This window comes from Dermochelys coriacea, chromosome 2 (assembly GCF_009764565.3).
Source record: "Dermochelys coriacea isolate rDerCor1 chromosome 2, rDerCor1.pri.v4, whole genome shotgun sequence".
In the NCBI taxonomy this organism is placed as follows: domain Eukaryota; kingdom Metazoa; phylum Chordata; order Testudines; family Dermochelyidae; genus Dermochelys; species Dermochelys coriacea.
Genome location: NC_050069.1, coordinates 25,785,632 through 25,798,077, shown reverse-complemented (window position 1 = coordinate 25,798,077; position 12,446 = coordinate 25,785,632). Strand labels below are relative to the sequence as shown.

The following is a 12,446-nucleotide window of genomic DNA, read 5'->3' as shown; positions in this document are numbered from 1 at the left end:
GGGAGCAAGGATTGTCACTAACGCTTTGATTTGTTGTTTGGTTGGATTGGATACGGGCCCTACTGAGGCTTAATCCAGCACTAATTTACTGTACTCAATGTACTAAGCTTTTGCCTCTGGAATCCAGCATTTCAATTTGATCCAAGTCGCACGAGGAATATATTTTCTGCTCTCAGCTTTCCACTTTGTAGAATTACTACTACATGATTTTCTCCACCTTGGCAACTCTGCCCTGGAGAGGTTTAGGATTGTGATGATCTGGGCATGAAAACAGGAGAGTGGTATTCTAGTGTCCTGCATAGAACTATTCACAGATTACTGCTGCTGTGTTGAATGCACAACTGAACAAATGACAACCTCTTTGTGCCTCAGTTTCCCCATCTGTACTACAGAGAATAGCTACTTTGCAGGAATAGGGTGAAAGTTAATTCATGACTGTAAAAGCAACACAAGATCCCTAGATGAAACACACTGTTCTAAGTGAAAACATTACCAGACTTTTGTAGATCGGAGGTACTTTAGCAGATGCAGTACCTGCCACAAACTACTTCTTGGAGCATTAAAATTCTCTAGTAGTCACCCAAAATGTAGAAAAATGTGCAGCAGCTCAACTCTCTAGGAATGGCTAGAATAGACAGGGTCTATGCAAAGTTCTTCAAGAAAGAGAAAGGGGGTTTCCCATTCAGTCTCAGAGTGGTGAGCAATATATCCAGGGCCAAAGTAGCATCCTCCAACAGGGAATGGTCCACCTGAGCTAGGTGGTATCTTAAGAGAAGATGGCAATGCTTTTTTAAAAAAAAAAAAAAAAGGTAAATTCAAAGCTAATTTAAAATATAACAGTTCAAAGTTACATAATACAGGTGCACACGAACACCACAAATCCAGCTGTTCTAAACCAAGATCACTCACGAGTCAGGCCTTCCTCCCCTTTCCTTACAGTACAGATCCTGCCAACTCCTGAATTCTGTGCTTATCCTGAAACAGCTGATGGCGGCAAGAGTCTGTGCTTATCCTGAAACAGCTGATGGCGGCAAGATATGAAATCACGTGCTTTTTGAAGGATTTTACATGTCAAAAGCTGCATTCCTTCTAAAAGATACGCTGGCCCATTCCTTTCTAAATAAATCATTGAGAGGTTGGGGACTATAAGGGGATTGTTCTGTAATTGCCTGCAGCCAAACAACAAGTATGCAAACATTTATGCATGCAACTTCACTCTTTGGAGTAGACCCATTATATGGTGTGGAGCTACTGATAACATTTCAATAGTCCCTTTCTCCCATATGACAGGTTTCAGAGTAGCAGCCGTGTTAGTCGGTATTCGCAAAAAGAAAAGGACTGAATGCATCCGATGAAGTGAGCTGTAACTCATGAAAGCTTATGCTCAAATAAATTTGTTAGTCTTTAAGGTGCCAAATGTACTCCTTTTCCTTTTGCATATAATATAGGAAACTGTTCTCCCATTACTGAAATATAGCCAGCACTGGGGTGAAATGCGGGACCAGTTTAGCAGTTTCCCCAGGAAAATGCATCCGATGAAGTGAGCTGTAGCTCACGAAAGCTTATGCTCTAATAAATTTGTTAGTCTCTAAAGGTGCCACAAGTACTCCTTTTCTTTTTCCCAGGAAAATGCTGACTGAAAATTTCACCCGGGAGGGAGGGGGTGGAGAGAAATCAGAACATGTCATTTCAATAAGGTAAAATGTTTTGTACTAACTTTACCACTTTGATTTATATTATACGAGTCTAACTGAAAAAAGTCAAAATTTTAAAGTCAAAGCAAAAGAGTTTAACTTAATGAAGCAACACATTTTGACCATCCCAAACTGAAATCTCAGAATTTTCATTTTGCAGGAAATTTTGGCTTTTGAATGGAAAAATGAGAATTTCTTGCAGAACTGACCAGCTCTACCACCACACAGGACATTTTATGCAAATGTGGCAAATTCAACATTCATTTTTCAGATAGTGACCACTCTGTTCACAACAAAAGCCATGGTAGTATCAGAAGTTTGAAAGTAACAACTCTGCATTTGTGGTGGAAAGGGAAGCGCAAGACACACAAGGTATTTTAATGCATGTTTTCAAAATGGCCCAAAGGGAATGGAAAGCAGGAGGGCTTTCCACTGGGTCGTAATAAATTGGCTGCTTTTCATAAAAGAAGCAATAGGGAAATTAAAAGTTAGCTTTAAAATGTTCAGTCTTCCTCCAGTGGGATTGTGTTACCTTAGAGATTTGGAGGAGCTTTTCAAAGCTTCAATTCTGTACTAAAAGTCTTACATTCCCATAGTGCAGTAGTTCTCAACCTTTTGTACTGGTGAACCCTTTCACTTAGCAAGCCTCTGAGTGTGACCCCCCTTATTAATTGAACACTTTAAAACATATTTAACACCATTATAAATGCTGGAGGCAAAGCGGGGTTTGGGGTGGAGGCTGACAACTCATGACCCCGAGGGGTCCCGACCCCCAGTTTGAGAACCCCTGACATAGCACCTTTCATCACAAAAGGAGTATTTTATATTCAGAAGTCACCACACCCATTACTCAAATGCAGAAAACATTTAACAGTTATACAACAATTTAGCGCAAGGTATGAATATCCATTCCTGCTGTCGACACAATGAAAGCTAAAACACTGCATACTTTGACAATATGAAATGGAGTTAAATTTCACATTTTTCTCTACACACTGATCTTTAAGCTACTATTGTTCAATGAAATTAAAATACTAGAGCAGGGACCCAGACAGTCATTTCTTTAACTGGTGCCTAAAGCAGAGTGTTTAAGAGATCTAATACTTCATGGTTATATCTCAGTGTATTTTTCATTTGGAGGAAATGGAGAGAGATTATGTCATTAAAAATTGACCTGAAGATCAAAACACACAGCATTGGTGGTCTTAGATTCAGTTTATGAGAGTTCACAGGGACATTTTAACTGGAAACCGGTTTTCAAATCTAAAGGAAATACCCTTTGTAGGATGTGTAAGAAATTAAAGTTTGTGGTGGCAGAAAGCCCTGTCTGCAGCCTACAGAAAAATAAAATACTTCCAATGTTACCAGACAACCACAAGAGACAACTTTTATGTTGCAAGACTAGAACATTTCTCAAACAATGCTATGTGAACTTATTTCCTTACAATCATTAGTACTTCATCTGAAAGTCTCTCCTATTAAAATGCTAATGTTGTGTTGTGATAAATTAAGCTGACTTTGGCATTTGTATTAGAATACCAAACCTAATTGTTTGATTATTCAAAAATACTGCAAGTATTATCTTCATTAAAAAAATCAATGGAAATATCTGTATTAACCGTAGGTTGTTTGAAAAACAACAGTTTTGGTTTATCCCCACACTTGTATCCCAAGGTGCAGATTGCTACAATGAGGTCATAAAAAACCTGATCACCACCAAGAGAAATATTGCAAACCTCCATCGAGCCTGAAGTCCCACTCTGCCCTGAAGACAGCTTTCTAAGAACTGCAGCATAAGATTCAGTTTGCATTGTTTACCATTAAACTCCAGATCAACTTTGCTCAAACCACCCCCCTGTGGGCATGGCTACACTTGCAGACAGAGTGCTGTGAGTTAAACCCACCTTCGGAGAGCGCAGTAGGGAAAGCGCTGCAGTCTGTCCACACGGACTGCTGCAAGTGCACTGGTGTGACCACGTTTGCAGCACTTGCAGTGGCTTTGGGATCGGTGCATTGTTGGCAGCTATCCCACAGAGCACCTCTTCCCATTCTGGCACTGTGGCTTGTGACAAGGGGGCAGGAAGTGCGGGGCATTCTGGATCCTGTCCCAATGCCTTGGGATGCATCTGTTTGCATCCCAGCATTCCCTTTGCTTCTGTCCACATTTGGCACCATCTTTCAACATTTTTTGTACTGCACGCTCTGTCTTCCCTTTTGGTCTGCGGGAATGGAGCCCAAACTGCTGAGGAATATGCTGACGAGTCTCGCTAGCGCATCACATTTGGCAGTTGAGTTATTCCTTAAGATCCAAAGTGACAGTGAGGACTCAGATGGTGATATTGACTCAAGTAACCCAAACGACATGAGTTTGCTTGTGGCGTACACCAACATGCTCACCACCACAGAAAGCCACTTTTGGGCTCGGAAAACAAGCATTGAGTGGTGGAATCACAGCGTCATGCAAGTCTGGGATGACGAGCAGTGGATGCAGAACTTTCAGATGAGAAAAGCCACTTTCATGGGGCTGTGTGAGGAGCTCGCCCCCAACCTGTCGTGCAAGGACACGAGATTAAGAGCTGCCCTGATGGTGGAGAAGTGGGTGGCTATTGCAATCTGGAAGCTGGCAACTCCAGACAGCTACCGATTGGTCAGTAACCAGTTTGGAGTGGGGAAGTCGACCACTGGACATCATGCTGATGCAAGTTTGCAGGGCCATTAATAGCCCACTCAGAAGAATCGTGACTCTAGGTAATGTGCATGACATTGTGGATGGCTTTGCACAAATGGCAGTATAGCCATTTGCACAAATGCCTAACTGCAGAGGGGCGATAGATGGCACACACATTTGAATTCTGGCACCAGCCCACCTAGCCTCCAAGTATGTTAATCGGAAGAGGTATTTCTCTATGGTTCTCCAGGCGCTTGTGGATCACCGTGGGCATTTTGTTGACATTAACACAGGCTGGACCGGAAAGGTGCATGACACATGCGTCTTTCAGAACACTGGCCTGTTCAGAAAGCTGAAAGCCAGGACTTTCCCATACCGGAAGATCACCATAGGGGAAATCGAAATGCCCACTGTGATCCTTGGAAACCCCGCTTACCCTTTGATGTTGTGGCTCATGAAGCCTTACACAGGGAGCCTTGACAGCAGCAAGGAGCAGTTCAACAATAGGCTGAGTCGGTGCAGAATGACTGTGGAGTGTGCTTTTGAACGTTCAAAGAGTTGCTAGTGCTCTCTGTATGGGAAGCTGGACCTGGCTGATAACAGCATCCCCATGGTTATATCCATGTGCTGTACCCTCCCATAACATTTGTGAAGGGAAGGGTGAAAAATTCACTCAGGCATGGAACTCAAAAGTTCAACACCTGGAGGCTGAATTTGAACAGCCAGAGAGCAGGGCTATTAGAGGGATGCCTTGAGGGAGTAATTTGAGGCTGAAAGCCAACAGTAATGTCTGGTGTGGTGCCCTGCATGGGAGTGAAGCGTGGTAGGAATCTGTGTTTCCTATGTATGATACACAGACTTGCAGTGCCTGTTGCTTTCCTGGGCTAAGGTTATGCAATAAAAGAATGTTTTCAAATCCAATAAATCAATTTATTGAAAAGAAACAATACAACTGCTTGGGAAACACAAAGGGCAAGGGGGGGGGGGGAAACAGTCCAATCACAGATTTGCGTATGTCCTGTCTGGTGTGCTGTGCAATGCGTGCTGCACTTCAGGATGGCTATACTGCATGGCAATGGGGGTTGAGTGCAGTGGGTAAGGGTTGTAGTGTTCAGGGCTGGGTGGTGAAGCTTCAAGTGTTGGAGGCAGCTGGTGGCGGTAAGAACCCAGATGTTGGGGAAAGTGGGTTGGAGGTGACATGGGGGCACAAGGGAAAGTTTTGGGACAAGGGCTGCAGCAGGGGACAGGCGTGGCAGTGCTCCGCCTGCATGGCTACGAACACCTGGATCGAGTCCGCTTGGTGCTCCATGATTCTTATCCGCCGATCCGTGCTTTGCTGCCGGAGCACCGCGCTTTTGTGCCGGCGCTCCTCATTCGGCCGATGGATCCTCCTTTCACTGTCCCGCCACTCCTACACTTTTTGATTTTCATTAGTTGAAAGCTGCATTACTTCATGCAGCATGTCCTCTTTGCTTTTACGTGGCCTCTCCCTGATTCTTTGCAGCCTCTCGGCCGTTGATAACAGCTGAGATCTCAAGGTTGCATCTGTAAAGGCAAAATGCAACACTTAACAGTGGCAGCATTGTTCACACCAAACAGAGCAATGATTCCACCATACTTAAGGGCAAGCACAGTCAACACAACAGCATAATCTGCCTGTCCCAAAGCGAGCGCACAACCCACAGGAGCCCCAAAATGGTGAGCAAGCACAGGGTCAAGTGTGACTGTTTCACGGCTGTACTGTCCTCTGGGTTTCTGTGCCTTGGGGAGAGCCAACAGCTGCAGGGGGCCCCTATACTGAACACTGTCCCCACATTTTCCACAGGAGTTCATCCTAGAAATTCTCACTGCTGAGAGTGACCAAGGAAGCAAGAGAGGGTCTTCTACTGCAATGCGGCTTCCGCCCTGGCCCATACGCAGCTTGCCTATGTGCAGCAGTGGTCCCCCTGCTCCTCACAGCACAGTGGCGCAGACAAGTTAGCCTTACTGGGATGAGGACAAAAGTGGCTCTCCCGAAAAACCTACACAAGCACATTGCCCAAGTTCTGGATGAGACCTTTGAAGAGATCACCGAGGACGTTTACCGTGATGTGAGAGAGCACATCAACGCTCTCTTCCGCATCTAGGCATGCATGCAACCCTAACCCTCCTCACCCCAAGAGCCCGCACTGAATAACTTCCTTCCCAAAATAAAAGCCCCTTACCGGGAACCTCCTCTGGTGTTTATCCTTCCCCAAGCACCGGCCGCTGCAACTGGCTACCTTCCTCCTGGCTTGAGAACAGCTCCTGGCTGCATCCATCTAGGGATTCCAGGGTGTCTTTCTCCACCTCAGCACCCTCCCTCCCGCTTTGCTGCTCCTCCTCCTGCCTTGTTGCACTGGGCTCTGAAGTGTCCTCGGAATGGAGATGGGGTTGCCCCCAAGTATCGCGTCCAGCTCTTTGGAGAAACAGCAGGTCGCGGGGGCAGCACCGGAGCGGCTGTTTGCCTCTCGGGCTTTGTGGTAGGCATTCTGCAGCTCCTTCACTTTAACCCTGCACTGCAGTGCAGCCGGTCATGGCCCCTTTCCAGCATGGCCCTTGATATCTGCCTGAAGGTATCATAATTCCTGTGGCTGGAGAGCAGCTGGGACTGGACAGTGTCCTCCCCCCAAACACTGATGAGGTCCAGCACCTCGCCATTGCTCCATACTGGGGATCACCTGCCGCATGGAGGCATGGTCACCTGGAAAGATTTGCTGAGAGCATGCCACGCCTGGCTGAGCAAACAGGAAGGGGATTTTCAAAAATTCCCAGAGAGTTTAACGGGTGGATCTGACAGTTCGTCACCTGACAGCAGGGCAGTGGAGTTCAAAGCGATGACCAGAGTGGCTAGAACAGTCACTGTGGGACACTTCTGGAGGCCAATCAGAGCACACTAACAGACCAGGGCGTCTACACTGGCTCCACGGCGCTCAAGCGGGGGCGCACTAAACATTATTCCACTTGCTGAGGTGTTGCACCAGGAGTGCTCTAGCCACGGAGTCAGAAATGCTTACTGGCCAGTATTGACTGCCTGGCCTACTACATATTGTGTCCTACGCACTTAGGCCTGGTCTACACTAGCAAGGGAGGTGAGTGGGATTTAAATTACACAACTTCAGCTACATGGATAACATAGCTGAAGTCAAAAGAAAAGCAGTACTTGTGGCACCTTAGAGACTAACAAATTTATTAGAGCATAAGCTTTCGTGAGCTACAGCTCACTTCATCGGATGCATTTCGTGGAAAAAACAGAGGGGAGATTGATATACACACACACAGAGAACATGAAACAATGGGTTTATCATACACACTGTAAGGAGAGTGATCATTTAAGTTAAGCCATCACCAGCAGCAGGGGGGGAAAGGAGGAAAACCTTTCATGGTGACAAGCAAGGTAGGCTAATTCCAGCAGTTAACAAGAATATCAGAGGAACAGTGGGGGGTGGGGTGGGAGGGAGAAATACCATGGGGAAATAGTTTTACTTTGTGTAATGACTCATCCATTCCCAGTCTCTATTCAAGCCTAAGTTAATTGTATCCAGTTTGCAAATTAATTCCAATTCAGCAGTCTCTCGTTGGAGTCTGTTTTTGAAGCTTTTTTGTTGAAGGATAGCCACTCTTAGGTCTGTGATCGAGTGACCAGAGAGATTGAAGTGTTCTCCAACTGGTTTTTGAATGTTATAATTCTTGACGTCTGATTTATGTCCATTCATTCTTTTACGTAGAGACTATCCAGTTTGGCCAATGTACATGGCAGAGGGGCATTGCTGGCACATGATGGCATACATCACATTGGTAGATGTGCAGGTGAACAAGCCTCTGATAGTGTGGCTGATGTGATTAGGCCCTATGATGGTATACCCAGAAGTCACCTACTACAGGACAGGCCCAACAAAGAAAACAACAGAACGCCACTAGCCATCACCTTCAGCCCCCAACTAAAACCTCTCCAATGCATCATCAAGGACCTACAACCATCCTGAAGGACGACCCATCACTCTCACAGATCTTGGGAGACAGGCCAGTCCTTGCTTACAGACAGCCCCCCAATCTGAAGCAAATACTCATCAGCAACCACACACCACACAACAGAACCACTAACCCAGGAACATATCCTTGCAACAAAGCCCGTTGCCAACTCTGTCCACATATCTATTCAGGGGATACCATCATAGGGCCTAATCACATCAGCCACACTATCAGAGGCTCGTTCACCTGCGCATCTACCAATGTGATATATGCCATCATGTGCCAGCAATGCCCCTCTGCCATGTACATTGGCCAAACTGGACAGTCTCTACGTAAAAGAATGAATGGACACAAATCAGACGTCAAGAATTATAACATTCAAAAACCAGTTGGAGAACACTTCAATCTCTCTGGTCACTCGATCACAGACCTAAGAGTGGCTATCCTTCAACAAAAAAGCTTCAAAAACAGACTCCAACGAGAGACTGCTGAATTGGAATTAATTTGCAAACTGGATACAATTAACTTAGGCTTGAATAGAGACTGGGAATGGATGAGTCATTACACAAAGTAAAACTATTTTCCCATGTTATTTCTCCCCCCCACCCCACCCGCCACTGTTCCTCTGATATTCTTGTTAACTGCTGGAGTTAGCCTAACTTGCTTGTCACCATGAAAGGTTTTCCTCCTTTCCCCCCCCCCCCCCCCCCCGCTGCTGGTGATGGCTTATCTTAAGTGATCACTCTCCTTACAGTGTGTATGATAAACCCATTGTTTCATGTTCTGTGTGTGTGTGTGTGTGTGTGTGTGTGTGTGTGTGTGTGTGTGTGTGTGTGTGTGTGTATATATATATCAATCTCCCCTCTGTATTTTCCACCAAATGCATCCGATGAAGTGAGCTGTAGCTCACGAAAGCTTATGCTCTAATAAATTTGTTAGTCTCTAAGGCGCCACAAGTACTGCTTTTCTTTTTGGGAATACAGACTAACACGGCTGCTACTCTGATAGCTGAAGTTGATGTACTTAGATCTACTTACCGCGGAGTCTTCACTGCGGTAGGTCAACTGCTGATGCTCCCCCATCGGACTCCACCTACTCTTCTTGCTCCAGTGGAGTACTGGAGTCAACGGGAGAGCGCTCGGCAGTAAAGTCGCAATAAATCGACCCCCGCAGGATCGATTGCTCTGGAGGCAAGTGTAAACATGCCCTTAGAATCAGAAAGGGGCCCTAGATTGACAGTAACTTCAGACAGCAGAACCACACTTGCAAGCATGACAAATTGGCTCAAGCTTTGTAAGAAAGCTTGAAGCATTCAGCTTCCAGTGACGCAAATATCCTCTGAAAGGAAAGCAAAGACAGACATTAAAAAACTGAATGTGTGCTTTATTATATTTAAGATTCTTTTTGTCTAAAGGGTTTAAATACTTCTGTCACAGTTAACAGTAAATTAATGTAATTTTACATGTTCAGTATTTTGATATACAGTACAGGACTACAAACGTGGCAAAGGAACACTGGAAAATTAATATTTCCTCAATGCAAGTATCGATTCTACAGCACCACTTAAACACTGTGATTAAGGATGCAAGCTGCAGTATTACAAGCACACTAAAAACCCCATGCCTACATTAAACATTAGAGAAACAAAACAACTGACACAAGGGCTTAATATTTAAGATTTGATACAGGATTAAAATACTAATATTTTTAATGTCCTGGTTTCAAATTAATAAATATAAAAATATAAAAATATACACCAGTTGATAGAAGGATGCACCAAGTAAAATTAGAAAGTTAAATTTCACTTTCAAATGTATGCAGGTATGTCTTTAGGGAGAGAATTTCTGTGTAGCTTCGGCTGGTCTTTCGGAAGAAGTCCAAGCTTGTAATTTGTTCAATATCACGCACTCGTGCGGTGTGCATCTTCAGGAGATCTTCAACCCACTTGGATTCTTCCTCTGAGCTCTGAAATGAAAACAACTGGATTTAGTTTTAGTGCAGAATCTGTCCTATCTTTGAAAGGGTATTGCACCTTTCCTAATTATTTAGCTCCAATCAGACACATGATCTTCACATGCTCTTCCATTCAAAGTCAATTAATGGTAAATAAAGAATGCACGGAGGTATAGTTTTGGGTCATGTCTTAAATTTTAGGATTTGGATTCAAACGTTGCCAAACTTCTTAGAGTTGAAGTTACCTGAGAATGGCCCAATACATCAGGAGTCTTGCAAGGATAGTTGTAGATCTCCTGGTGGGACCAGATGACGCTATTGGAAAAATCTGTTGCTCACTCAATATTTCTGCCATTTTGTATCAAAATCTCACAAAAAGCAGCTTGCAACTTTGGCATGATATTATGTAAATAAGTTCTAGCCCTGGTTAGGCTTTGAAGCTTTATCTCAAACTTGAGCCACATCCTCATTCTGATCTGACCAGCATGTCCTTGCCTCATCTAATAACAATGCCTCACTAATATTTTAATCTTCCATAAATCCTCACTGTAAGAAGAATAGTGACAGCCATTCTTCTGGTTTTGGTCCCCAGACTAATCTCTTCCTCATTAACTTAAAGTCCAAGTAAAAACAAACCTATGCCATTAAAAACTAACATCTACTCTCCCCAGGAAATAGAGTTAGACATAACCAAAAAAAATATCAGAGATGCAATAGATGAGGTTTGTGGGTCACTCTGACAGACAGTAAGTGAGGGAAGAGATTGTTTGCACAGCGTGGGAATAAAGCACTGAATAATAAGTTAGAGTGTGGATCTAAAATACATCTCTGTGACCCAGTGCCAGTCTGTTTTGATCTGCTGTATTTCTCGGAGACAAAACTATTTCACCTTTAGCTCTACATGCCAATAGGAAACTAGCCAAAACAAGAAGTCTGTAAGACAAATCAAGATCTAGGGCCTTGGGGGACGGGGTGGAATGGGAGCAGGGCCTGGGACAGAGCCAGGGGTCAAGCATCCCCTGGCACTTTGGAAAGTCAGCGCCTGTGTCTGCCTCTCAGTTTCTCCATTGGTGAAATGGGAATACTACTACTGTATTCTACATGGCTGCTGTGAGGTTTAATTAATTAAATTTTTGCAAGTCCCAGCTAGAACCCAGGAACACAGAGAGATGTGAAAAAAAGGAACGAGCAATGGGAAAAAAAGCACCATTTTTTAAATCTCAGAAAAAAGTTTTGGAGAGGTTAAGGATAGTTCTTTTACCCCACACAGTTCACCCATCCTTACAGAACTGGAGGTTAGACACACAGACACTCATTTGAATCAGATGGAATACCATGGGACAAGAACAGAGCTGATATGGTGATATCAGGATCAGCGCCATTTTGTCCAATTACATTTTTCTCTAGTTTATCAAGTTTTTTTTGCCACGTAAAGATGGCAAACAGTCAGTCAATTTACATAGTGTTGTACATGCACACAACTGTAAATATACACAGCACTGTAAGCATAGGGAGCAAATGGTGCACAGCAGATATGAAGGCTGATGAATTTATACTCTAAAGGCATATGTGAAGATAAACAAGACAAAACAGAATAGGGTGTGGCCATTAGTTTGAACATTTCATGAATAAGAAGGACCAACTTTCCTGACAGAGGAGTGAAAGCAATGATTATATTAGCAAAAAGGCCTACAGCATGGCTTAGAACAAAGATTTGAACAGAGTGTCCAAGCAGGAGTGGGTGCAGGAGGAAATCAGGGCAGAGATTTAGGAAGCAGTGAAGTTATAGGACTTTTGAAGGTTAGAAGCTGGAGCTTGATTCAGGAAAGAGATAGCCAACAGAGAGATTCAGAGAGGAAGGTGATATATAAAATAAACTCAGCATCATAAGTTTATACCTACTCCAAAAAGCGCACTGCATTTAAATATTGATAAGACATTCCCGTCCCAAAAAGTTTACTGTCTAAAAATAAAGCAATAAGTTCAAGAAAGAGAACATGGGAATTAGCGATAGGGAGAAGACTGCTCAGAGATTTGGGGTTTCAAGGAAGGAATTGAAGGAGAAGAGAAAAGGTGCTTGATGGATAAGAGGAACAGTGTTCCATGCGTATTGTGGGTAGACTTGGAATGTTTACTCCTAC

General features: G+C 44.0%; 1 protein-coding gene across 3 annotated transcripts in view; it reads right to left on the bottom strand.

Annotated features, from left to right (window-relative positions):
* Nucleotides 1–9,718: 9,718 nt before the first annotated feature.
* Nucleotides 9,719–12,446, bottom strand: part of ENPP2 (ectonucleotide pyrophosphatase/phosphodiesterase 2) — a 116,912-nt gene continuing 114,184 nt past the window's right edge. For all 3 annotated transcript variants that reach the window (XM_038392612.2, XM_038392611.2, XM_038392613.2), the window contains one exon: nt 9,719–10,317. In XM_038392612.2, coding sequence (XP_038248540.1) covers nt 10,147–10,317 — 171 coding nt within the window. In that variant the 3' untranslated portion in view covers nt 9,719–10,146. The remainder of the gene's footprint in view (nt 10,318–12,446) is intronic.